This window comes from Callospermophilus lateralis, chromosome 13 (assembly GCF_048772815.1).
Source record: "Callospermophilus lateralis isolate mCalLat2 chromosome 13, mCalLat2.hap1, whole genome shotgun sequence".
Classification (NCBI taxonomy): domain Eukaryota; kingdom Metazoa; phylum Chordata; class Mammalia; order Rodentia; family Sciuridae; genus Callospermophilus; species Callospermophilus lateralis.
In genome coordinates, this window is record NC_135317.1 from 29,588,180 (window position 1) to 29,612,552 (window position 24,373).

The following is a 24,373-nucleotide window of genomic DNA, read 5'->3' on the forward strand; positions in this document are numbered from 1 at the left end:
CCTTTCGTACTTAGATAGCATCTCAGACTTCTAATTGGCTCTGCTATGTTTTTTGTCACTCAGAAATACATTTACCACTTGGCTCAATGCCTAGAGTTACCTGCGTAGCTATGAATACATTACTGAATCTTAAACTTGTCCACCTGGGGCTTGTGCATCTTAGAAAAGCTTGCCAGAAATTGAGAGGGACATTGGAGTGGTAGGTGAATTCTTTATAAATGTGATTTTTCTGTGCAGTAACATTCCCATTCCAGGAAAATGTTTGTGGAGACTCTCAATAATTCAGACCAGAATGCCTGAAAGTACTTTCCCTGTCTTGCTTCCCTAACGTCGCTGCCCCTGCTGTTCTACTCTTCTTTGACCCTGTGCTGCCCATATTTTCCCTTCTATAGCTGTGATTGGAGTTACTGACACAAGGTGATTTACCCAGGATACCACCTGGGGCAGGGCCAAGGAGTTGTGCCTCTGCAGAGCTGAGGGACAGCAGATGAGCACCCCTAAAGCTCAGAATGTGGCTTTCCCTGCAAGTGAAAGGAGGGACTTCAATAAAAGGCATCCAAAGTCCCTGTACCACAGAGCCTAGGCATTCTTCCATCTGATGCCATACGTAATGCCATGAATTGGGGCTAATGGATCCCTGGAAGCTGAAAGCACCTGTGTTGGGGTGCCCCAGAGAAACAGAGCCAACAGGATGTACATAGACAGATATGTTAAAGGCTTGGCTCACATGGCTACGGAAGCCAACAAGTCCCAAGATTGGCAGTTGGCAAATTAGGACCCAGGAGAGCTGTTGGTCTAAGTTTCAATCTAAAAGCCAGCAGACTTGAGAGCCAGGAAGAGCTATTATTTCAGTTCCAGTCCAAAGGCAGGAAAAGGCCAGTGCTTGACTACTTTAGCACTGGGGATGTGCTAAGGTCGTCAAGCAGGAAGTCACCTCTTATTCAGGGGAGAAAGAACATTTTTTGATCTATTTAGGCCTTCAACTGATTGAATGAGGTATACCCACATTAGACAGGTCAGTTAGCCCTATTCTGCCCACCGAAATTAAATGTTAATCTCATCCAAAAAGACCCTCACAGATAAAACCATTCAAAATAATATTTGGTCAAAAATCTGGCCACTGTGGCCTGATCAAGTTGCATGAAATTAACCATCACAGCCCAAGTCAGAGATGCAGCAAAGAGGTATTAAGAATCTGCCCCAGCATCTGGTCTAGTCCAGAACCATGATATTTTTGTCTTTAATCTTCATGCTTCTTGGTAACTAAACTCTTCCTATTCTTATTTGTTAAAGATCTTTCTAGGGCCGAGGAGCATTTTCCTAGCAGGCACATAGCCCTGGATTCAATACCCAGTCCTGAAAAATAAGAAAAAATAAATAAAAATTATTCAAAAGCAACCATACTTAGTAGCCATCAGAATAGTCTGAATGAGAAGTAATTTTGTCAAGGGTCTCTTGTAAAACTGTAGCGGGGAAGAGCCAATATGTCCTAATATTGAGAATAAAGGACAGGACTGCGGAAAGCTCTTAGGGTTGCAGGCTTGAGCCAGAGACTTAGGTTCTGGCCTGGAGGGATGCCAAGGGTCAGGAGGGGCTCAAGGAGGAGGGGGGAGACACTGGCAGAGTTTTCCTTTAGGACAGTTATAAAACCTGAAGAAATAAAGCAAAGGACTCCTAGAAAGAGCTTTCTCTTCAGGCTTTGAAAAAGCACTGGTAGTCGCCATAAGCTTTGAGTCGTGGGGTCCTTGGTGGCCAGAGTGACCCCTCCATGAGGACAATAGCTAGTTCTATTGCCCACCAGAAGACACTTTTTACTGTGCCAGGCAGCACAGCCCCCAAATGTTCTTTAGTCAATCAATGATGATTGATTATTCAATCAATAATGACCGACAGTATAACAAAATGTGGCCCCAAAGACTGCTAATCCGTTATGTGGTTTCTGTTTCTCCATTAAATTTGATTGTAACTGAAGAACATTTCTGCAGATAGTTTAGTAGATGATTTCTCTTTATAGGGAAATGAATCCAAGTGTAAAAGCATGAATAGGGCTAACCACGGCTATATACCTTGACTAACGATCTTTGCCAGAAGTAGCTCCTACATTTCAGACATAATGCAAAGGAGCTATCCATCTTAAATTAGAACCCCAATGTCAAGACCATCATTTTCATACAGTTGCTGTTCATTCTTTGAGGTTAGTAATATCCATTCTTAGAAATATTGGGGGGAAAAAAACTTCTTTTGTCATTTTTGTATCATTAAGGCTACTACATAATGCAGACATAATGTGATCTTATGGGTCGTTTAAAATGCTGTTTTGGAATGTGTAGTAGTCTCATTCAATGTCATGTGGTATCTCTTTGCCTCTACACCAACTGTGAAGGATGAATGTGTGGGTGCTAGGAAGAAAAAAAAAATGGAATCCTTCAGTAAGAAGTACTTTTGCCCACTGTGAGTACTAGAATACACAGGCGATGTGTTTTTCAAGCTGCACAGCCAGGAGGAGAGGTTTTCTTCTCAGATTGTAGGAACTTGGAGCCGAGTGAGCAGGAACCAGGTGCAGTGGCTGCCTACCTGGCACCTGGTCTGTTTCATCTGCTTAATTCTAAACGAGCACAGGAATTGGCAAAGGCATTCCCATGCATAATGCATAGTTGTGCAATTACAAGGGAAGGCAGTTATCTGTCAAAGTACACAAGTGACAACCAGTGGCCATGACTTGACAGCTTTTGTTCTGTGGCCTGATCTGTCAGTTTTGATTGCCTCACCCTGTTCACGTGACATGGATTGGACCATGACGTTGCCATTTAGTCATCCACTTCCAAGGGAGGTCACTCTGTCCCCATAGGCTGCCCTGTATCACTAACTCATCTTTACCGCATCGCTGTAAAATGATTTTTTGGTATGATTTTTTAAATCGATGGTTATAAAAATGTGCTCAAGGGTTTTGTTGTTTATATGCTTTAAGATGTGACCTTCTGTGGCATAGGGACCCTTATATTCAGGGTCCCTGCACAAAACCAGGGACAGCCAAGTGGAAAAGCCATTTAGTGGGTGGGTCAGGGGCTCTAGAACATAATTCAGAAAGTACAGGGCACATTCCAAGCAAAATGCAAAACTCAAAGCAGAAGAGACAAAGGGGAGAGATGATTAGCCAGATAAAGTTATAATATGCAAGCCAGTAACCAGTTTAGGTGGGTGGGGGACTCAAGAATTAATTAATTAATTAATGAAGGAGGTGGAGGTTGAGAAAGAATTACCTTGGCATCCAGTTGCTGCAGGAAATTTCTGTCTGTGTCTCATGACTCAGACTATGTAAGGTCACGCCCAGCTAGACCCACACTCCACTCACTGTGCAGTTCTGTCCAAGTCTTTATTTGACAAATATTTCATTTGCTTTTTCTCTGGGGCAGGTAGTTCAGTAGTCTGGGATGGGGACAAGCAACCAACAAGGTAGACAGGGCCCTGCCCTCATAGAGTTCAGTCTGGGCTGAGGTGGCACAGTACGACAGGCCTCACACATGAATTGCTAATGATTGCTGACAGCTGGTGTGTGCTCTAGAAATACAGGGTGCCAAGAGAAGATGGAATGGGCAACCTAATCTCGTGTGAGGTTAGGAAAAGGCTCTTCTGAAGTAGGGACATTCAAGCAGGAGCTTCAAGTTTGAGTAGGAATAGAAAGATGAAAACAGGTGAAGCTTCAGTAGGCGGAAAGAGTCTGAGGCACAGCAGTGGACAGAACTGGGCACCTGTCCTCGTGTGCCTTTCTCAATGCTGTTGCTAGAAGGTGAACTTGAGAGCCACTGAGACTTTACCAGCACAGGCAGTGGACATCTTGCAAGGTTGACCCTTGGACAGATAGTTTTTGTTCCATCCTTGCTGTTTCAAAGGACATCTTAAATCCTTCCTGAATCATCTAAATTCATGTGCTCTCCCACACATGTGCTGGTTTTTCAGTAGAAATCCACGTTGGCTTAGGAACACCAGAACAAATATAAACACATATAATGAATTCCCATTAAAACTGAATAATGAAATTAAAAATGCATCTTTTAGGTTTGTCATAAAATTAGGGCCCTATCAGTTGCCTTCAGATTCCAACTCTCTGAGCATATGTGAAATTGCATAATTGTTCTCCATCAGTTTTGAGCAGTCATTTACCCAAGATAGACCAAGATGTGCTTACAGCCAACTGGCAGTTCCCCATGCGGGAACTGTCAATTTTGCAGGCGATCTTAACCAAATTGTATTCCTAGACCCATTCCAGAACGGTCTCCTATTTCTTTCTGTTGTTATCCACTCAAGGGATGCAAAATTGCTTTAATACTGGAAAAACTATAATAGAAAAATAATTGTGCTGCCAAGTAAAATCTTCCTAATTGGAACTAATTGTAGAAAGGCCAATCAATATGTAATAGTCAAAGAGATAATTTTTCTAATATTATATTTAATATATTCAGGAACATCTGTTGGCATAAAGTTAATACTGCTTAAGCTCCACCAGAAGGTCACCATCTGGGGTTAATGAGCACTTCATTTACCTAGAACATCTCCAGGAATATGCCAGACTGGGTCCATACCTTCTGAACTTCAACTGCAAGTCCTATTTTATAAAGTTACAGAAAGAGATCTAGTTGGTGCAGAAGTCACAGTATTCACTTATGAGATTGTGTTGTAAGACAGAAATTTTCACCCTAGTCAAATGATTGGCTATCTTTTAAAAAAAAAAAAAATCCCTTGCCTGTCTGTGGGAAACAGAAATATAAAAGTAGGGATTCTCCAATGTGGATAACCAGCAGCCCCTGAGTCATTCTGCCCAAGTGGCAACTCTTTTGATCCTCAAATTTTCCTTCATGAGAATTCCCTGTCAATCAGTGCTCCTGGTACCCAGGTCCCCCATGGAAAGGCAGAGAGAGTTATCATTCACAAGGGACCTAAAACAAGCCATGAGTTCACAGAGGCATCTTCTTTTTATTGTGTTACTTAATTCTTAAAATGGATACAATCAGCCCTTTTCTAGATGAGAAAAAATGAGTCTAAGAGAGCTCAGAGCTGGGTATTCTGGATACCCAGAAACCCTCCAGTCCCAGGGTCTACAAGCCATTTCCTATGCCGGGGACTCCTGAATCTCCACCCCATCCTTGCCTTCATCTTGCCAAACAAAATGGACATTCTCTGTCCCCTTCTTATGTGATCTCTCAGCAGCATTTGTAGGACTGGCCATGATTTCCATGATACCCTATTTCCTTCTTTGTTTCTTACTTTTGTTACTTTGCTAGCTCTTCCTAGTAACAGAGTTCTGCCATTAGATACCCCCTTTCTCTAACTGAGTTACACTTTTTCAGTGCTTGATCACATTTTGGCTTTAAAGAGCTTCAAAATAGTGATGTCTTGTTAATTTTAATCTCTGTCCTCTGAACTTCAGACTTATAAAAAAAATAGCTACCTGCTTGATGGCTTCATCCAATAGGCATCGCAGCCTCCACATATTCTACATAGGGCTCTAGATCTGCGTTGTCCTATGTAGTAACTGAAAACGAAGTGACTGTTTACATTAATTAAAATAAATAAAATTTGTAAATTAGTTATTCAGTCGTACCAGCCATGTTTCAAATGCACACTAGCCACACATGGTTAGTGGCTACCATTCTGGGCAATACCCACAAAGAGCATTTTCATCTTCTCAGGAAATTCTGTTGGTCAAGGCTGCTCTAGATATTTTTATTCCTCTAAATCTCTTCTTTATCCAGGGCCCCTGTTATAGTCAGTGTTCTCTAGAGAAACAAATCCCATAGGAGGTATTGGTCGATTGATCAGTTGATTGATTGGTTGACTGGTTGGTTGGAATAAGTTCATGTGATTATGGAGTCTGAGAAGTTCCACAATTTGCCATCTACAAGCTGAAGACCCAGGAAAGTCAGTGGTATTGTTCAGTCTGCATCCAAAGGTCTGAGAACCAGGGAAACCAATGGTATAAATTCAAGTTCAAGAGTAGGAAGAGACTGATACCTCAGCTGAAGAGTTAGGCAGGAGGCAAAAGGAGTCAATTTCTCCTTCCTCCACCTCTTCTTCTGCTCAGGCCCTCAATAGATTGCATTATGTGCCCACCCACATGGGGAAGGGCAATCTACTTTACTGAGCCCACCAATCCAAATCGTAATCTCATCCAGAAGCATCCTTACAGACACACCCAGAAATCATTGTTATTCAAATAACCTGGGTACCCCGGATCCAGTCAAGTTAATGCATAAAATTAATCATCACGGCCCCCATTTAAATAGTGGTGTCGTCATCGACTTGTGCAAGAAAAAATAAATAGGATCCTCTCCTTCTTGGGGTCCCCTACCAACTTCCTCCATGAGCCTTGCCTACTGTGTTTCTAACACGTACCCTGCCTCTGTCCACTACTGACTCCTGTGTTCCCCAGTGAGAGCCTTTACCTGACCCCCTTCTGATCTGCCAGCTTCCTCTCATGCATCTACAGCCCATCTCCAGCAGCCACCAGAGTGATCTTTTAAAAGGGTAAATCACTTCACCTGCCTCCCACCAGACTGAAAAACGCTCCAGTGACTTCTTAACAAATGGAGAATAGACCTACCCTGCTTGACCCTCGGCTTACATGGTCCTCTGCAATCTCGGCTTTCCTTTCCCATAAACTTGTTTTTGAAAACACTCTCCCTGTTTCCCATCAAGCTATAGTCACTCCAGACTTCTGCTCCACTTGGGGTCTTAGGACAGGCTTATCCCTCTGCCTGGAGCGTTCTCCCCCTGATCCTTACTGGTTCCTTGTGATCTGTCGTTGAGAAGGACTGTTTCCCAACCCATTTAAAAGTGGCTGTACCAGGTACTCGTGCCGTTGGGTCTAACTCTGCACAGCATTTCCAATCCTCTGGCACTTTTTCACATTATCTATTTTTTCACATATTTACTTATTTTTCTTCTCTTCTCCCACTTGAAAAGTCATATGTGCTGGGGATTCAATATGAATAGCATGCCCTCTTGGGGCACAAAAAAATTTAAAAAATGATTTATGATGATCTTTTTTTTTTTTTGGAATGTGAACAGGTGCTTTGGGTTTAGATGAGATTAGCTATTTTTTCTCTCAAAATCTTGATCATGCAAATAGTTTCTTCACATATCTTTTAACCCTCTTTCCCCTAAGTAATACAAAAGTACAGTTTCTCCATCGTCTCCACAAGTAGATTTCCCAAACAAAATCCAAACGCCTTTAGTTCTTTCTCACCCATAACCACCCTCTTCCTGGTCAGCCTCAGGGGCAGCTAGCTGGGAACTGAAGGTGTAGATGGAAGGCAGGTGATGCTGTCACTGAGGTCTCACCCAAGCAAAGGTCTCAGGGGCCCCCTCCCTTCAAGGTCCAGCTTCAGTTTTTCTGAAGTTCACTGAGTACTATGCCAGGCTGCAGGACACAGAGGTAGTTCAGGCATGTCCTCCAGGAAGCCTTGTTACCATCTGGTTTCTCCCTTCTGTGGTGTCCTGCTGGGCAAGGTGTAGTCCCGATTGGCAATTTTGTCATTAGTCCCGGTAGTCTTGACCATCAACTTGAGCTTCCTTTGAAGCTCCCCCATCACAAACCTGTACTGCGCACCAAGGGGTTGGTGTGCTCTAGGTGCTGAAATAACATTCTTTCATGGACGATTTCCCTGTAGATATCAGCTCAGCAAATTCTCCTTCCACTAACTCCCCTGTGTCCTGATAATTCAAATTCTGGGCTCTGCCTGCCCACTGGCTTTTCTCCACTTAGCTAAATATGGCTCCTTCTTTTAGGACAGATTCACTTCCTCTTGTCCCATCCTTCTGCCCTGTTCCCTGGGTCCCTTTCAGTGACCTTTACAGTCAAACACCTTCACCACTCCTCTTCTTACCTCGATCGGAACACTGATTTTATGCTTCACTCGGCTGTGTATGACAACCCCACTTGACTAGGGACAACGTACTGACTGGCTCCATATAGGATTGGTCAATGATCTGGTGAATAAACAAAGCATGCAATACAAATAAAGTAGCAAACATTGAGCCCCCACCCCCTGAACCTAAACTTTGAAAAAAAATAATAAAAAGAGACTGTACATTCAAAGAGACACAGCATGCTGAGGAAAGATGCATACAATTCTTAAATAAAAGATACACAGTGTGAATATGGAACACTCTTTTGGTGCCCATCAGATGGGTTTGCTGTGGGCGCCATGACTGTACACCATGGAGTGGCTTAAGCAATGGGATTTTATTTTGGTACAGTTCTAGAGCCTGGAAGTCTAAAATCAGGATGTCAGCAGTTTGGTGCCTCTTGAGAATCTCTGCTTGTCTTGTGAATGACTACCTTGTCCTCATATGGTCCCTCCTGTATCCACAGTACCCCTGATGCCTCTTGTTTTTGGGGTGCTGGGGGATTGAATCCAGGTCCTCATGCCTGCTAAGTACCCACTCTACCACCGACCCTTCTTCCTTTATTTATAACGACACCAGTCCAGTTGAATTAGGGCCCACCTCTGTGACCTTCTTTAACCTTAATTGCCTCTCCAAAGGCCTTATCTCCAAATGTGCTCACATTCTAAGGTGTACTGAGGATTGACTTCACAGGGATTTTACGGGGACACCATTCAGTCCGTTACACCCCAAAACCAGGAAGGCGAAATGGTCAAAATCAGAGTATAAGGAATAGAAGGGGTTGAATCTATCTGGCTTACTAGATGGAGAGGCATGAATTTATATTTTGGAAATTTCTGAACAGATCAAGACCTGGCAGATATTGTGAAATGGACTTCTTAAGAATAAAGGTTTTTGTTTCTTAATTAATAAAGTAGGATTTGTTGAAGGAGGGACATACTGAGGACAAGGTTGTGTGAGATGAAGCCTGGATCTCCCTGGAGAGGGTACCCTGATCCCCCAGGAGCAGGGTATGCAGGGACCAAAGCTAGATACAGCCATGGGGATTTTAGGCACCAGCCCCGATGATGGCGCCTGGGAGGAGGGGAATCCCAGACACTGCCAGGTTGGGGTTTGACTGAGGAAAAGAGGGAGAAGGGAAACTTCCTTTCACTTAACTGGGTTAAAATGTACCTATCCTTGGGGTTTCTTGATTGAAAAATGGTTTCTTAACTCCAGCCTGTATATTTCAAGAGCACTTCCCCTGGGACTAAATGTAAAGGGGCAGATGGTTCTTAGAAAACATATTTGTAACCAGCCTAGCTCTGGGGCACATCCAGACCACACTGTTCTTGTAGCATGTCACCTGTGTCCTCTCCACTGTCTCTGCCTTGGTGAATTTAAAGGCATATTTTCTGTGCCACTGCTTTTTATGACCCAGCACTGCTGCAAATATTTCTCAGAGTACTCGCAGCCCTGTACCATTTGGCCTTCTGCATGTTGTTTTATTACATTTGACTTTGTTCTCGAGGAATAGATTGATGGAGCCCACTTTACAGCAATAACGTCCGCATTTCCTTATAGCAAATGTGTGTGGTTGGTAATGTTAGGAAGCCATAGACATTTTCAATTGTAATAAGCAATGAGTTTTAAGATAAAAGGTAAAATTTTAAGATAAAGTTTTAAGATAAAAGATACTTCATCTCCTAAAATCAGGTGAAGTTCAAGTGCATGTAAACAATAACTGGTTTTCCCAGAACCATAAAAAAAAAAAAGCATTGTATACTGACAAAGAGCTATTGTTTATTCAACCCAGCAACTTTTATGTTTCTTGACAATTTTTTTTCAATTTGAAGGGATTTGCATTACTGATAAATTTGCAAATAAATTGAAATTTTGCTGAGACTATTATATCGAATTATTTCACATTTGCATATTTCAAATCCGCATACAATATGATAGCAGTACATTCTAATGAGTGAGGAAGATCAGAAACTGAGCGAACCCAACTTCCATGCCAAGACAGGTTGTTCTAAATAAAATTCAAAGATGGAATTCAGAAGAGCAGCCAATTTTTGACCGTCTCTTCTTTCTTCTGCTTCCTAAATGTTTGGCATTCCATTCATCTTTCCACCTTTACACCCTTGAAGTTGAATTTCTCTCCCAATAGCCACTACTAGGATTGGAAAATGGTTTTTCCCTTCTGAAATATATATTGAAATGTCATATTTAGTATGAGATATTAATAAGTGGAACAGGTAGGACCTTTAAGAGGTGATTAGGGGGCTCTGCCTTCAATAAAGTACTAATGCATTGATGTGATAAGAAAATCACTGGGTTAATGGGTCATCTCAAGGGTGGGTCTGTTATAAAAAACAGTTTGGCTGGGCGTCTTATAAACTCCCCAACTCTCCACATGAAGACCCACACCACCTCAGGATTCTGCCAGCAAGAAGGCTTTGCAGATGCAGCCCCTTGACCTTGGACCAGAAACATAAACCTTTATTCTTTATAACATTCCAAGTCTATTGTATTGTGTTCTTAGCAACAGAAAATAGACTAAGACAGCTACCATTAATTCCATTTTATCTCTTGATCTGTTATGATTCTACTCTTTTTCTCCTAATCTCCTGACCCTAGTCCTTTCCAACATTTTTCAGATGCTGTAATTGGAGGATTCCATGTCTAACAAGGAGCTTTAAACCACATGCATAGGAGGTTTCCCAGGGAAGGTTATTGACTCAGGAAAATGACCTATCAGTCAACTCTGCAGCCAAATAGCCGCCAAGCAAAGCCTGGCCTTCCAACTGGAGAGTGACACCTGTGCCTCACCATGAAGCTAAACTTATTTCCTCAGCAGTGATTCTTGGACCATCATACTAGCCCTGCCTGCCTCTCAAGTGGTTTTGAGAATAAGTGGGTGTCTCAGTTCAGGCTTCATAGTAAAATACCATAGGCTGAGAAATTTATTTTCTCACAGTTCTGAGGGTTGGAAGTTCAGCATCAGGGTGCCAACAAGGTCTGATTCTGGTGAGATCTTCATTCTTGACTCACAGATGGCTGCCCTCTCACTGTGTCCTCCCATGGTGGAGGGAGAGAGCACTGGTTTCTCTTCCTCTTATAAGGGCCCAAATTCCAACCCCAGGGTCCACTCTCATCACCTCATTGACACCTAATTACTTCTCCAAGGCTCCACCTCCAAATACCATCACATTAGGCTTACAGCTTCCAAATAAGAATGCAGGGGAACATTCATTCCCTAACAGCAGGCTTTTAAAAAGCACGCTTAATGAGATAGTTGAAAAGTCTAAAATGATTTGCAAATTTAGACTTTTTAATTAGTATTGTTACATATTTTTTTTATTGTCAAGTTTCTAAACATTTCCCCTGTGCCTTGGTTTCCAGGGAAACCAAATTATTTCTGAGTAATGTTCAAAAACAGAGCCTTGGTGCAATTTGCAGTTTTAAGAAGCAGAATATTAAATGCACAGAATATAGTGATGTTACATATCTTTCCATACTGATGCTTTAGTTTTCACTGGATTGTGGCCCTTTTGGTAGTGCACATATTTAAATTAACAGAATTCATCAATACCATATATATCCTGTAGCAGGAAAAACGGGACCTTGAGAGAGTGGGGAACTTGGCAGATCAGCTTTGAGGGAGACAGAGGACTGGGCAAGACTTGGGAGGTGGAGTGCTCAGAGGAGGAGGCGAGGTTGCTAGGAGGGGCAAGCATTCCTTCCCCAGCTCCAACAACAGCTGCAGAGGAGAGGCCGTGGTAGCAGGCAGGCCATTAGAGAGAAAGCACTGGAACATTAGCTAGCTGTGCCATCATTGGAAAGTGGACCAATAGTAGAGGGGTACAAGGTCAGGAACACAACAAACTTTCCCCCTTGGCGTTAATGCTGCCTTATTGCCACCAAGTGTGCATAGTCATTGTGCTGGCACATAGTGGGCACCCCATAAATGTCAAATGAGTGTTCAATAAATAACAAGGTGTAACCCTCCAGGCATCCAGGCTCACCTGGCCCTTGGCAGACATCTATTTCCTGTAGTACATCTTTAAGTTCTGCAAAGGTTCAGACCTTGAAACTCACTGGGAAAAGTTCTAGAAAAACAAGGAATGGAGCAAGCTTGGTCTCAGTTACCAGGAGAATATGTCTTGGGACCTTGGATTACCTAAGGATGGATTCTTTCAACAACATAGCTGTCAAAAAATAGTGTCTTTTCAGTTGTTTCCATTTCTTTTCACTCTTTGAATTGCTTTTTATTTCTCCTGAGTGCCTTTCCTTTCTGATCTAGCTTGTCAGTTTGCTTTGGAAATGAAACATCCAAGCACAATATTACTTGGAATGACTCTAGGTAATAGAAAAAACTAACACATAAGCCTTTTATAGCTGCAATTGGTTTCTTTATTTCTTTATTAACTTTTTACAAAGAAGTTTTCAGTGGATCAGTTCTTGCACATTAATTGCTATATGACTTGTAGAAATTAATACCTTTGTGTATGTGTGTGTGTTTCTACCAGGATGCATCTTCTGTTGCATTAAAGCTGTAGAGTTGATTCAAAACTGGTTTATGATTTTAATATTTCAAACAAATCTGTTTCATGTTGTTCTTGAAAAATCTGTTTCTTCTTTTTTCTTTGTAATAGTGTTAATGTGTCCCTGAAGTTTATTTCTAGAAAGGCTTGATGATTTGAACAAAGCACTGCTTTTCTTAGAGAAGTATATACTCTAAAAAATGTGAAGGCAGTTAGTTGTTTCTTTTCTGGACTGTACCATTCCATTACTTCATTAGACCCAGAGAAGCATGAAATCTCAGAGATGAAAGGGGCTGTGGACCTTGTCCCCCAGGCCTTGACCTTTGTCCCCATTTTGATAAATGAGAACAAATAAGCAAACAAACAAACAAACCATTAAAGACATTCTGAATTTCAAAACAAATTAAAATGAAATTATGCCATAAACACCAAAGCAAAGCAATGTGATAATATGATACAGTGTCTTTATTTGTTTCTCTTCTGTAAATCTCAAATGACTTTAATGGACGTGGTGATACCTCCAAGGGCATTTCTCTGTTGAAATGGCTGACTAGATTAACGCTCTCACTTTATGGAGGCAAAAACTGAGGTCCCAGGAGTCAAGGAGTGCTTAGCCACTCAGTATATTAAAAGCAGAACTTGATCAAGAACCCGATGTCCTGCTGGGAGGCCAAGGCTTTGCCCACAGCATCCCCCCTTGTGTAAGGGTCCTTTCTCACACAAAGGAAATTTCTAGACAGGATTCCCCCCCCCCCTTATCTGATGGTGCCAACATTTAGGAAGGGTATTTTGACCTTATATCATCACAGCAGAACAGAGGCCAAGGTCAGGAGAGATTGCTCAAGCCTGACGAGTCCATGGATCCTGGTTTGGCTTCATTCCTTTTACTGTGTTCTGAACATTGCCACTGTCGTGACAGCGGAACACTTCCTGAGCACACTTCCGGGAAAGAGGTGGGGCAAAATCTAAACCTGAAAATGGATTCCTTTTTGAAATGCAGTCTGGGTCTTTTATCACCTTCTTGATGGCTTCCCCTGAGTAATTATGACAGCTCCTCTCAAACTCTTAATTTCTTCTTTTTTTAAAAAACAGCGTATCCGGTGGTGAGTTGTTTGATCGGATAGTGGAGAAGGGATTCTACACAGAGAAGGATGCCAGCACTCTGATCCGCCAGGTCCTGGATGCTGTGTACTATCTGCACAGAATGGGCATCGTCCACAGGGACCTCAAGGTGAGGCCGTTGCTTAGCAACACCCCCCCCCAGTTACTCCTCAACCCCCAGTGCACCTGCCCAAGAGGACTGATTCTGAGGGAGGAATGATGCTTTGAGTAGAGAGGAGTGGGACACACTGCGGGTATCAGTGTATTTTGGGTTGTCATTGCTTTGGGGGCCTAGAAGGAGCTTGGAACGAGATGAAGTTCAATGTGGCTGATCCTTGTTTGGGGAGATCTCATCACCACGATGGAACCAGAGGGCCACAGAGAACTGGGCTGGGTATTACTTCGAGCCCATCGGAAAGATCGTTCTGTTCGAGACATAAACACCATCAAAGCCCTTCGCCCAAGTTCAGTTCTTCAGAGCCGTGTCCCGGTTCCCATTTCAGCACAGCACGGCACATGAAAGAGAGGGAGCAAGAGGCAGGCACCAGGAGAGGAGAGAGAGGGGACATGGAAGGTTTGCGGGAAGGTCGGCTAAATGAGCTATAGGTACAGCTTTCTGCCAATGTCCTGCGGTTTCCTTCCTCATCATTTCTTTTGAGGCTTTGACATGTTGACCCTTCATCCATTAGTGCTGAAGGATCCAGGCCTTCCTGTGGGCACCTTCCCATCACATTCCTCTCCCCCGACCCAGGCCCATGTAGGTAGCAAAGCACAGATGTCACCCAGATGAACCTGAGGAACACTGAAAAGCAGCAGCCCCGTCGCCGTGCTCTAAGTAGCTCCAGGCTGCCCTAGTTACAGGTCCAGGCCCCAGAGCTAAACGCACCAGGCCAGAGAGAATCCACCCCAGCCGGCACACCCACCCCCCATAGCATGAATAAAAGGACCGTGTTGTAGCGAAGCCACACTGTACACCAACTGCGGGGAATCTGAATCCATGTCAAGAATCAATCATAAATAAATATTTGTTAAATGGAACTTCAGCATCTGCCCATTTATCTGTTTCTGGATGTCAAGAGATAAAATGAGATAAAATGGTGTAGCTTTTCTTTTTATAAAAACTCACACTTGGGATGGGTGGGGGTACAAAGCTCAGTGGTAGAGCACCTGTCTGGCATGTGCAAGGCCCTGGATTCACACACACACACACACACATTGTGGAGTTTTCTTCTCTCGAGGTACAATTTCTCTCTCTCATTTTTTCCATTTTTCCTTGCCAAAGACGATTTTAGGACCTTTTGTTTTATTTTATTTTATTGATCTCTTTTCAGATACGCAGAATGTTAGCCTGCGTCAGAACTGGCTAGGAGGGTAGTGAAACCATAGCTTGCTGGCCTGGCCCAGAAGTCCTGATTCTGCCGGGCTCCAGGGGCTGGAGGGCTTTCCTACCTAAAGGGTGGCAGGTGATGCTCATGCTGCTGTGGGGAGCTCTGTTGGAGGACCCCTGGATGAGGGGTAGGGAGATGTCAGCTGAGTCCTCTCAGCCTTTGCCCTTTGCAGATCTCTTGATGGGTGAAATGGGCATGAGCATGATGAGCTGATTTCCAGGGCCTGGAAGCTTTGCAGAGAGCCAAGGCCAGCCTAGATGAGTTGGCCTGGTGCCCTCAGGCCGGTGGGGGGTGGGGGGAGCTTCATTGCTCTCTTGCAGCTCCACCAAGTGCCCATTCTGTGCTTCCAGAACACAGCAGGCAGCTGTAGCCTTGTAAGTTAGTGTTGTGACTGCAGGGATGTGGTGTGAGGGTCTGATTTTCTGTGCTTACTAGAAAAACAATTTCTAAGCAGATAAGCCACATCCAGGGAGAGCAGTTTTATTTACCTCCTAGAAAGGCAGATGGGCTGAGTGGGAGATTCTGCTCTTTGCTTCCATGAAATGCTTTTGGAGACGTATTTGGTGCTCCCAGCCTGTGGCGCTGTAAGAACACCAGGCTTGTGGGCAACAGGAGCACACCTGTAACCTGTGACTCAGGAGGCTGAGGTAGGAGGATCGCAAGTTTGAGGCCAGCCTCAGCAACTTAGGGAGGCCCTAAGCAACTTTGTGAGATGCTGTCTCAAAATAAAAACAGCTGGGCTGGCTTCTCAGTGGTAAATCCCTCCCTAGGTTCAACCCCCAGTACCCCCCCCAAAAAAAAACCCACTGTGGAAAGAACATAAGCATTTTTAGTACATTTTTGTGATCTCTTTTCAGAAGTACAGATAGGTTTGATCTATGTAGAGGCAGTGGGGATTGCAACATTATATTTTCATTAACATCTGAGAAAATTAAAACCACCTTTGTGGTCCAAGCCGGAGCAGTAGAGAGCTTGATGATGAAAAATTAGTGCCCAACCTGGACACTACCCCCAAAGTGCAAACAAACTTCCTCCTCCTTTCTAGAAAGGTGTTCTTGTGTCTCCTTGCCCCTGGAATCTACCAGGGCCAATCATCTGACCTTTTTTTTCAAAATGAAGGGACTGAGACAGGAAGTACCCACAGCTCCCACCTTGGTTTAGCCTGGGGTTTCTCAGCCCCTGCACTACTGACAGTTGGAGCTAGTCCGTCCTTTGTATGGGAGACCATCCTGTCCCTCATGTTTAGCTGCATCCCTGGCTTCTACCCAATGATTCCCAGCACCATTCTTGGAGTCCTGACACCTGAAAACATCTCCAGGCATTGCTAAATGTCCCCTGGGGAACACAGCTGCCCCCAGTTGACCATTACTGGTTTAAGAGTGTGATTCTATAGGACATTAGCTTTATCCAAAGTATGTTGATTCAGATCTTTTTAAAGACTGTTACTGGAATCGTTATATAGGGTGGAGACTGATATTGTACCTTGAGTATTGGCCATCAGTTGTCTTGCAAAGATGCTGTAATAAGCAGCAAAATAATCTTACAGGTGAGTCCAGGCTCTTCTAGGACTCTGGGCAGAATTATAATACAGTGTGACAAGGTCCGCTCCCCGTGCCACCCACCCCGACAGTCCTCCCACAAACCCTGGGGCCTCCCATCCAGAATGTCTCTAGGCCTTCCAACCCTGCTCCCCTACCTCCACCCTGCAGGAAAAGTCTTGTTATCTTTCCCTAGACTTGAGCCAGTTCAAATTATCCATCCAAACTGGGAAAGACTAGTTGATTGACCATCCTCAGGTGCAATGGTTCTTCAAAAGAACTTTCTATTGACCCAAAAGAGTCTCCTCTAGGGGGAATGTGTGGGGAGGGCCTCTTGGCCGTTTGGCAGCCCTGTGCCTGTCTTATGTGTTGTTTAGCAGCCTGAGATGATTTGCCTTCCGTTCCTTCCTGCTCACCTCTACAGCTGTAGACATCCTGGGGCGAGGAAGATTAAAAATCAGAAATAGGAAAAGTCCACTTTATGCATGTATGAGCGGATCCATGCTGTCCATCAACGGATAATCCCCAATCTGTGTTTCAGAAAAGAGCATGAGCAACATACACTTTTAGGTTGAGACCATCCCCCTCCCCCCATTTCCTAAGCCTTATTCCTATTTCAACTTCTGATTCTCCCATTTTATTTTCTTTTAAAACTGATTTGAAAGCATCCTTCTGCAAACTTGATCTCATCTCAGGCTTCAGGCCTGTCACTGTGACTATTGAATCCTGTTGCTTTTTATGTTGTTATTATTAGGGATGGAGGATAGTTTGTTTTTTTTTCCTTTGGGTTGTTAAAGAACAAAATTCAGTCAACCCTTGTTAAAGTGGTAAGGTAGCCCTTATTCAAGACTTGGCATAGTTGAGAAGAGAGACAGAGCTCAGCTCCAGACACAGCAAGAACAGGGGGTGTTCTTCCTTGCTTAGAATCCAGAAACAGTTGTGGGTGGGCTCCTAGATAAAAAAAAATTACTAAGAGGGGACATTGGGGGTAGGGTGACTTTTGCCAAAAGTACATAACAAGATCTTTGCTTAGACAAGCCAAGGACTTAGAAACGGACAGCAACTCTGAGATGGGATCTGGGCATCTGGATTTTAGATCTGAGATGGGCCCAGGTATCTGGAGTTTAGAGCTCCGGGTGGTTGGGTGACTGGGATTCTGATGTGCAGTCATTGCTGTGAAGAAATTCTGAGAACTGGCCAAGACTCTCCTTGGCCAAACTTTAACTTGGCCCAGCCTCATTCAGGCTCCCGAGTGCTTTCTCTAAACAGGCCCTGACCTTGGGCTCTGGCCTTAAACTTAGTCCAGGGTTAGCAAGAATCCTCTGAATCAGTTTAGCAAAAATCAAATACCTGATATCATATCTGACCGAATTCCTTAACCCCCACCCACAATATATATCCTCTGGCCCACCTTTTGCAAAAATCTCAATTTAGCCAGAATCTCCCTTAGTCCCAAGGTTTCCTCACATTACTGGTTCTTCCACTGACCCCACCCTCCTCCTGGGCTATAAATCTCCACTTGTAGTATTTGGGGTTGAGTTTGATCTCGCCCTACTGCAAACCCCCAGTGTCATGGTAAAGAGTGCTTACCATCTTTCACAAGTGTCTGAATAATTTTTCTCTTTAACAACATCACAAGTGGAGGATGAAGAACGTGGTCAGATTCCAGGGGTGGAGGATTCTCTATGCTGGATGAGCCAGAGTCTTACAAAGACTGGGCTGTGCAGGGTGAGCAGGGGAGGGAGCCACAGGAGGCCAAGGTCAAGGCTTGGAGAAGAGGTATCAGAGGAGCCTGACTCAAGTTTGGTCCAGAACAGAGCCTTGGCCAGTTCTCAGAACCTCTTAACAGCAGTGGCTGCACAATACAACCCTCCTACCACCATCCCGGAGCTCTGAAATCCAGCTGTCTCAGCCCCATCTCAGATGTGCCATAGGACACATTCATAATGTCATTAATAACATTCTCAGGTGATTCTGCCTCGAGACAGTGCAAAGAACCACTTTTCTAAACTCTAAACAATAGAATAGTTCCTAAAATTGGATACTTAGGAACCAAAGATTCACTAGGAACCTCTGATAGGAGAAGCAACCGCTTCACCCTCAGGCTGTGGAGGAAGCCGGATAGGAAATGTGTGGGGAAAGGATTTTCCTCCTCAGATTCCTCACGCTGTGTTTCCTTTAGGTTTCATATAAATGAGAGCCATGATTATTCACTCAGTAAATCTTCATAAACGTCCTGTAGGGTGGATGTTCCTGGACAACAGCCAAGTCCACAGTCCTTGATATTATCACAGGGACAGCATCATTAACTGAAGCCATTCTTTTTTTTTTTTTTTTTTTTTTTTTTTTGGTGTCAGGAATTGAATCCAAGGTTGCTTAATCATTGAATCACTGAGCCATATCCCCAGCCCTTTTTAATGTTTTATTTAGAGACAGGGTCTCACTGTGTTATTCAGGGCTTTAAATTGCTGAGGCTGGCTTCAAACTTGCGATCCTCCTGCCTCAGCCTCCTGAGCTGCTGGGATTATAGGCTTATGTCATTGCACCTGGCTGAAGCCACTCTTTCCAAAATTAAAAAAAAAAAAGCAAGTCCGTCCTCTGTGTTCAGGTGGTCAGCTCAGTGACATAGGACAAGCTCCGAGGCTGTAGCAACTCAGTCTCTGTGAGCCCTATACACTGTGCGATGAGATTCCCCAGCTTGACATAAAATGAACAAGGATGTTTCATTGTCTCCCCTCTCAATCCCTCGGCTGCCTCCCCTCAGCCCTTCCGAGGTACTCAGGCATTAGGGAACTGCAGTGAAGAAAGGAACACAGAAACTATAAGAAATGTCAAAAGCCCTCTGCTCTGCACGCCTGCTGTCTGAGCTCTGTCCTGTGCGCTTCAGAGGAGCCACAAGCAACCCATGCTTTGTAGAAAGGCACACAGCATCTCAGAGTCTTTAAGGACACTGGGCTGGAAAGTACTGCATCTTCCAACTCCAGATTTGTCGGAGATGCCGTCCTTCTGCTTCCCAGGGAGGGAAGCGAGCAGGTGCCTGACAGTCTCAGCAGGCACTGACGCAGCCCATCTGCCACAACTACAGGACACCATGGGAGGATGCTGAGGACAGGGAGAGAGGCCCTGGGATTCGAGAAAAGTAGCAGGCAAGGGCTGCTAATAAGAAGGGAACAGATGAGCACCCACCCGCAGAAGTGATTTTATTTCCTGTGAAGCCCCCTTCCTTAACCAAGAACTGAATCCTCAAGTCCAAGAAGCATCAGCTTTTTAGATGGCCTTAAAATATGGTTAATCTTCATGAGTCGGCAAAACACTCAACACCCTGGGCCAGATTCCCTGCCGCCCTCTGGACCATGCCTACCAATGCTGCTTTCATTGGTGCACCTGCTGTGCCTAAAGGTCAAGGGCTTTCTTAAGTGTGAAGAGGCTTTGAGGTTTGGTGAGGAGTTTCCCATATTTAACCCAGCTTTAAACATGATTTGTAAAAATAATAATAATATTTTTCATCTTTTCCTTTTTTTCTAGCCTGAAAATCTGTTGTACTATAGTCAAGATGAAGAATCCAAAATAATGATCAGTGACTTTGGATTGTCAAAAATGGAGGGCAAAGGAGATGTAATGTCCACTGCCTGTGGAACCCCCGGCTATGTGGGTAAGCAGAGTATGGGCATGTATGTGTGTATCCCCACGTCAACTCCTTGGGTCTTTTTAGTCATTCGAGTCTGGCATGTGATCACACTGGCCTTCATTTCTCTTGAGGAAAGAATAAAAACATTGGAACAAGTTAGCAGGGAAGTGATTTCCCCTGAAACCTTTTAACAGTCGAGTATAAATCCTATTTGATTTGATTGGGAGCCGAACTGGAGGCCTGCAGTTAATTTGGATGAATTCCCGGATTCTAATACCAGAAATATTGCATGTATCTATTTTTTGAGTGATTTACTGCGAAACATTGAGATTACAATGAGGTGCAGACACAATAAAACATTCAAAATGTTGAGATAGAGGCAGCCAGAGAGGAAATATTTATATGAGGAACCTGGTTGAAACTGTGATAAAGTCATTCTCTTGAAAAAGCCAATCCTGATCTGTACTGGCCACGCCAGGAATTATTCAAGCTTTTCCTAAAATCAGAACTGCAGATCCTGTGCCACACATACAAAATGCAGAGAACGTACTGACAGATCTCATCGCTTGAATACTGAGCTTCATCTTCTGTCTTCCGGGACCTGGAGGGAGGCCATAGGAACTACTGGTCAACTTTTCGTTATTGGAACCAACGTCTAAGAGAGTCAGGTTCTAAAGGGAAAAGATCTGTTTTGACTTAGAGTTTTGGAAGCTGCAGTCCATAATCAGTTGGTCCTGTTGCTTTTTGGGACAGTGGTGAAGCAGCACCTCATGGGGGAGCCTGTGGCAAAACCATTCACCTCATGGCTGACACATGAAAGAGGAAAAGACTGGGGTCCGAATATCCCCTTCAAGGGCACATGACCAATGACCAGAACACCTCCTGCTAGACCCTACCTCGTAAATGCTCTATTACCTCCCCAAAGCACCACAAGCTAGCGACCAGATCTTTAATACGAAGGCCACTGGGGGACACTTCTCCACGCCATAGCAAGAACTCTTGGTGAACATGTTGAGACCTTTGTTTATATCCATGTGTTCACTCACTCAGCACAATGCCTATTGGGAACCCCACTTCATTCTGAACCCAAGGGTGAGGTTGTGAACAAGGTGGACACAGAGCCTACCCTCCCGGAAGCTTGCTTTATAGTTGGAGCGACAGAGAGAAACAAATAAATGGGACCATTTCAGATCATGAGTGCTAGGAGGAAAATAAAACTGAGGGCACATGGTAGAGTAACTCAGGGCGAGAAGGAGATAGGACTGACTTTAGGACCAGGAGGAGACACGGGCACTTATATAGGTGACAGGAATAGGCCAGCCACAGGTGAGGTAGGAAGGTGGGGTTCCAGGCAGAAGATGCACTTGTGCAAACACCCAAAGACAGGGTGTATGTCTCAGCCACCCATATCTGAGAGCAAGGGGGAAAGGAGATTGGAAAACGGAGAACAAGGCTGAATTCTTGTCACGTCAACCCTGATGGCCTTTCTCCATGAGGACAGTGGGTGAGCCCCAGGAAGAGGAGATAGTACCGCCGGGCTTGCATCCTTCCTGTGCATCTTTGGCACCAACCATAGAACCATCCCAGAGAGCTAAGAAGAGTTGGCCTCAAACTCTGGGTCCGGAGGTACCAGAGCACTGTGGGAAATTCCCAGCGAACTTGCAGCCCCTTCATGGCCCTTTAAGGCCTGGAGTGTCACATCAAACTGGCAACTGTTTGATTCTCAGAGTAAATCAAAGAAAGGAAGAAAAGCGAAGAGGGAGGGGAATAGGTAGTAAAACAAGAGAAGGGAAGGGAGCAGATGGAGAAGGAGGGAGGCACATGGCATAAAAGTGGCAGAGACGAGAAGCTGTGGGGAGCTCTCCCACGGGAGGCTCATGTCCCTGGCTGGTGACTATGCACAGGAGCGAGAGCGGGAGGTGCTGGGGCCAGTTTTTGTTGTTTTTCTGGGCCTGGAGATTGAACCTAGGGGCACTCTACTCCTGAGCTGCATCCCAAAATCTTTGTATTTTTATTTTGAGATGGAGTCACCCTAAGTTGCCTAGCCCGGCCTTGAACTTGGGATCCTCCTGCCTCGGCCTCCAAGTAGCTGGGATTACAGGCTCATGCGCCACCGCACCTGGTGCAGCTCTGAACATTTTTAAGAGGCCAGTGCAGCCGTGAGGGAGAGCAGCACACAGTCAGTGGTCTTCTCTCCCAGGATAGGACAGAAGAGAGGTGCTGGGTTTGGATTGTGGAGCGAGACGTGTATGCCAGGGGCTGGGCAGAAATGCGGGCGTGTGTGGTGTGCAAGCAGCAGATAAAAATGAATGAGACAAGCCTACCCTCTGGCTTCTGAGAAAGATGGGCAGGGATCCTGTTCCAACCACAGAGAATTGTCGCCACTGGGAAATAAGAAGGCCTGTTAGGTCATGACGGGGGCCCACCTCCTGGTCCCGAGGCTGTGTTCTTTTCAGCAAGGTCCCCAGGCCAGGATACCTTCCCCAGGCTGTGGAACTCCTGAAGTCCACTTTCCACTCCAGGGACTTGGCTCCTGGGCTGTGATTTAAATGCTCTGACCAGGACTGTGTGTGTTTACACGTGCATCTCACTGTTCTCATTTTGGGCTCTGATGTTGGAAAGCTCCAGCACTTTCTAGATTGATTTTCGCTCCTCTGCCCATTGGAAAAACCCACAGAATGGAGGTTTCCATGTGTCTCTAAGTGACTGCCACCTGAAGATCTATTTGCTGGTTCTATTTGCTGCTGTGTCAGGCACTAGTAATCCAGGAACAATGTTTAGAAGGGTCCCCTGCTTTAAAGGGCTGCTGGGCAAGCCATTGGGTGATTCTGTCATCAGCTACAGAGTTTTCTTTGAGGAGATGAGGGAGACGAAGACTGTGGGGGATATAGTAGCTTTCCGGTTTGTTCATTTGTACCAAGCATTGAGACTCCTTGGAGAATCTGACTTTATAGTGAACCTGTGGAGGGGACTCAACTTCAGAGCAGAGCTGTCGGAAGAGCTCATATCCTCACCAACATCCCTTGGCCAGTCATAACCTGAGCTGGAGTCATTTCTAGCCCCCATAATCTGCATGGCAAGCTCCTATTCAACCATCAAAACCCAGCTGAAATGCAACCTCCTTTTAGCTGCTTCCTTCAATCCACATCCTTTCCCATCTTGTCCTAATTATTTTCCTTGGTCCTTTGCAGTATGGTGGCTCTGCTTACCTTGCCTTAGAGTTTATGTTTATCTTTGTCTCTCTCCACTGCATCACGGGTTTTTTCTCAATCATTGATTGACTCTTATTCATCTTTGTATGGACACTTGTTGACTTTTTGAATCAAAGCACAAAATTCATAAATATTAGCATATTTTCTTTGTCTCCTTTCCTTCTATTCATGCAACATGCCTTTATTTAGTTCCTACTGTGCACTAAATCCCAATGACTGGGATTTGGATGCAAATCCGAGTAAGGTACCCTCTCTGCCTTCAAAATGTTCAGTGTTGTGAGAGACAGGCAGTCAGGTGAACTTGACAGTGTATGTTGAGTGTGACATTCATCCTCCATGGGAGAATTGGTGATTTTGTGCCTTCCTTCTCTTTGAGGCATTGGAAATGCATCAGTAGAAAGAAAAAAGAGAAAACCAGACAAAAATCCTCACCTTTCTGGCCCTTGCCTTCAAGGGGGAGGGAGACAGGCCAAAAGCTGAGTAAATTAATGTATCTGTTAGATGGCAGTAAGTACTACCGGGAGAGATAAAGTGGTGGAGAGGATAGGGTGTGCATGTGTGCACATGCCTGTGTAGGGGTGTGATCAGGCAGCCATCATTAAGGTGACACAGGGTAAAGATTTGACAGAAGTGAAGGAGCTAGCTAGGCACGGTGGCGCATACCTATAATCCTAGCAGCTCAGGAGGCTGAGGCAGAAGGATCTTGAGTTCAAACCCAGCCTCACTAACTTAGCAAGGCCCTAAGCAATTCAGCAAGACCCTGTCTCTAAATAAAATATAAAAAAGGGCTGGGAATGTTGCTCAGTGGTTAAAGCCCCTAAGTTTAATCCCTATACCAAAAAAATATATATATTGAAGGAGCTGACCATGTTGATATTGGAGGCAACACACCCGAGCACAGTGTCATGGCCTTAAAGCAGAAGTATGTGAGAAAAGAGCAAGGACTAGCATGAACAGGGGGTGAGGAAGAGAAGACCAGAGAAGTCAGGGGCAGCAGGTGTACAAACCAGGACTTGGAAATCACTGTAGAGACTTTGGCTTTTGCTCAGGATGATGCCCAGCCATTGGAGGCGCT

General features: G+C 44.5%; 1 protein-coding gene across 2 annotated transcripts in view; it reads left to right on the plus strand.

Moving 5' to 3' along the window:
* Nucleotides 1-24,373, plus strand: part of Camk1d (calcium/calmodulin dependent protein kinase ID) — a 380,162-nt gene that overhangs the window by 313,074 nt on the left and 42,715 nt on the right. For both annotated transcript variants that reach the window (XM_076831572.1, XM_076831573.1), the window contains exons 4-5: nt 13,524-13,662; nt 19,984-20,110. In XM_076831572.1, the coding sequence (XP_076687687.1) occupies nt 13,524-13,662; nt 19,984-20,110 (266 nt within the window). The remainder of the gene's footprint in view (nt 1-13,523; nt 13,663-19,983; nt 20,111-24,373) is intronic.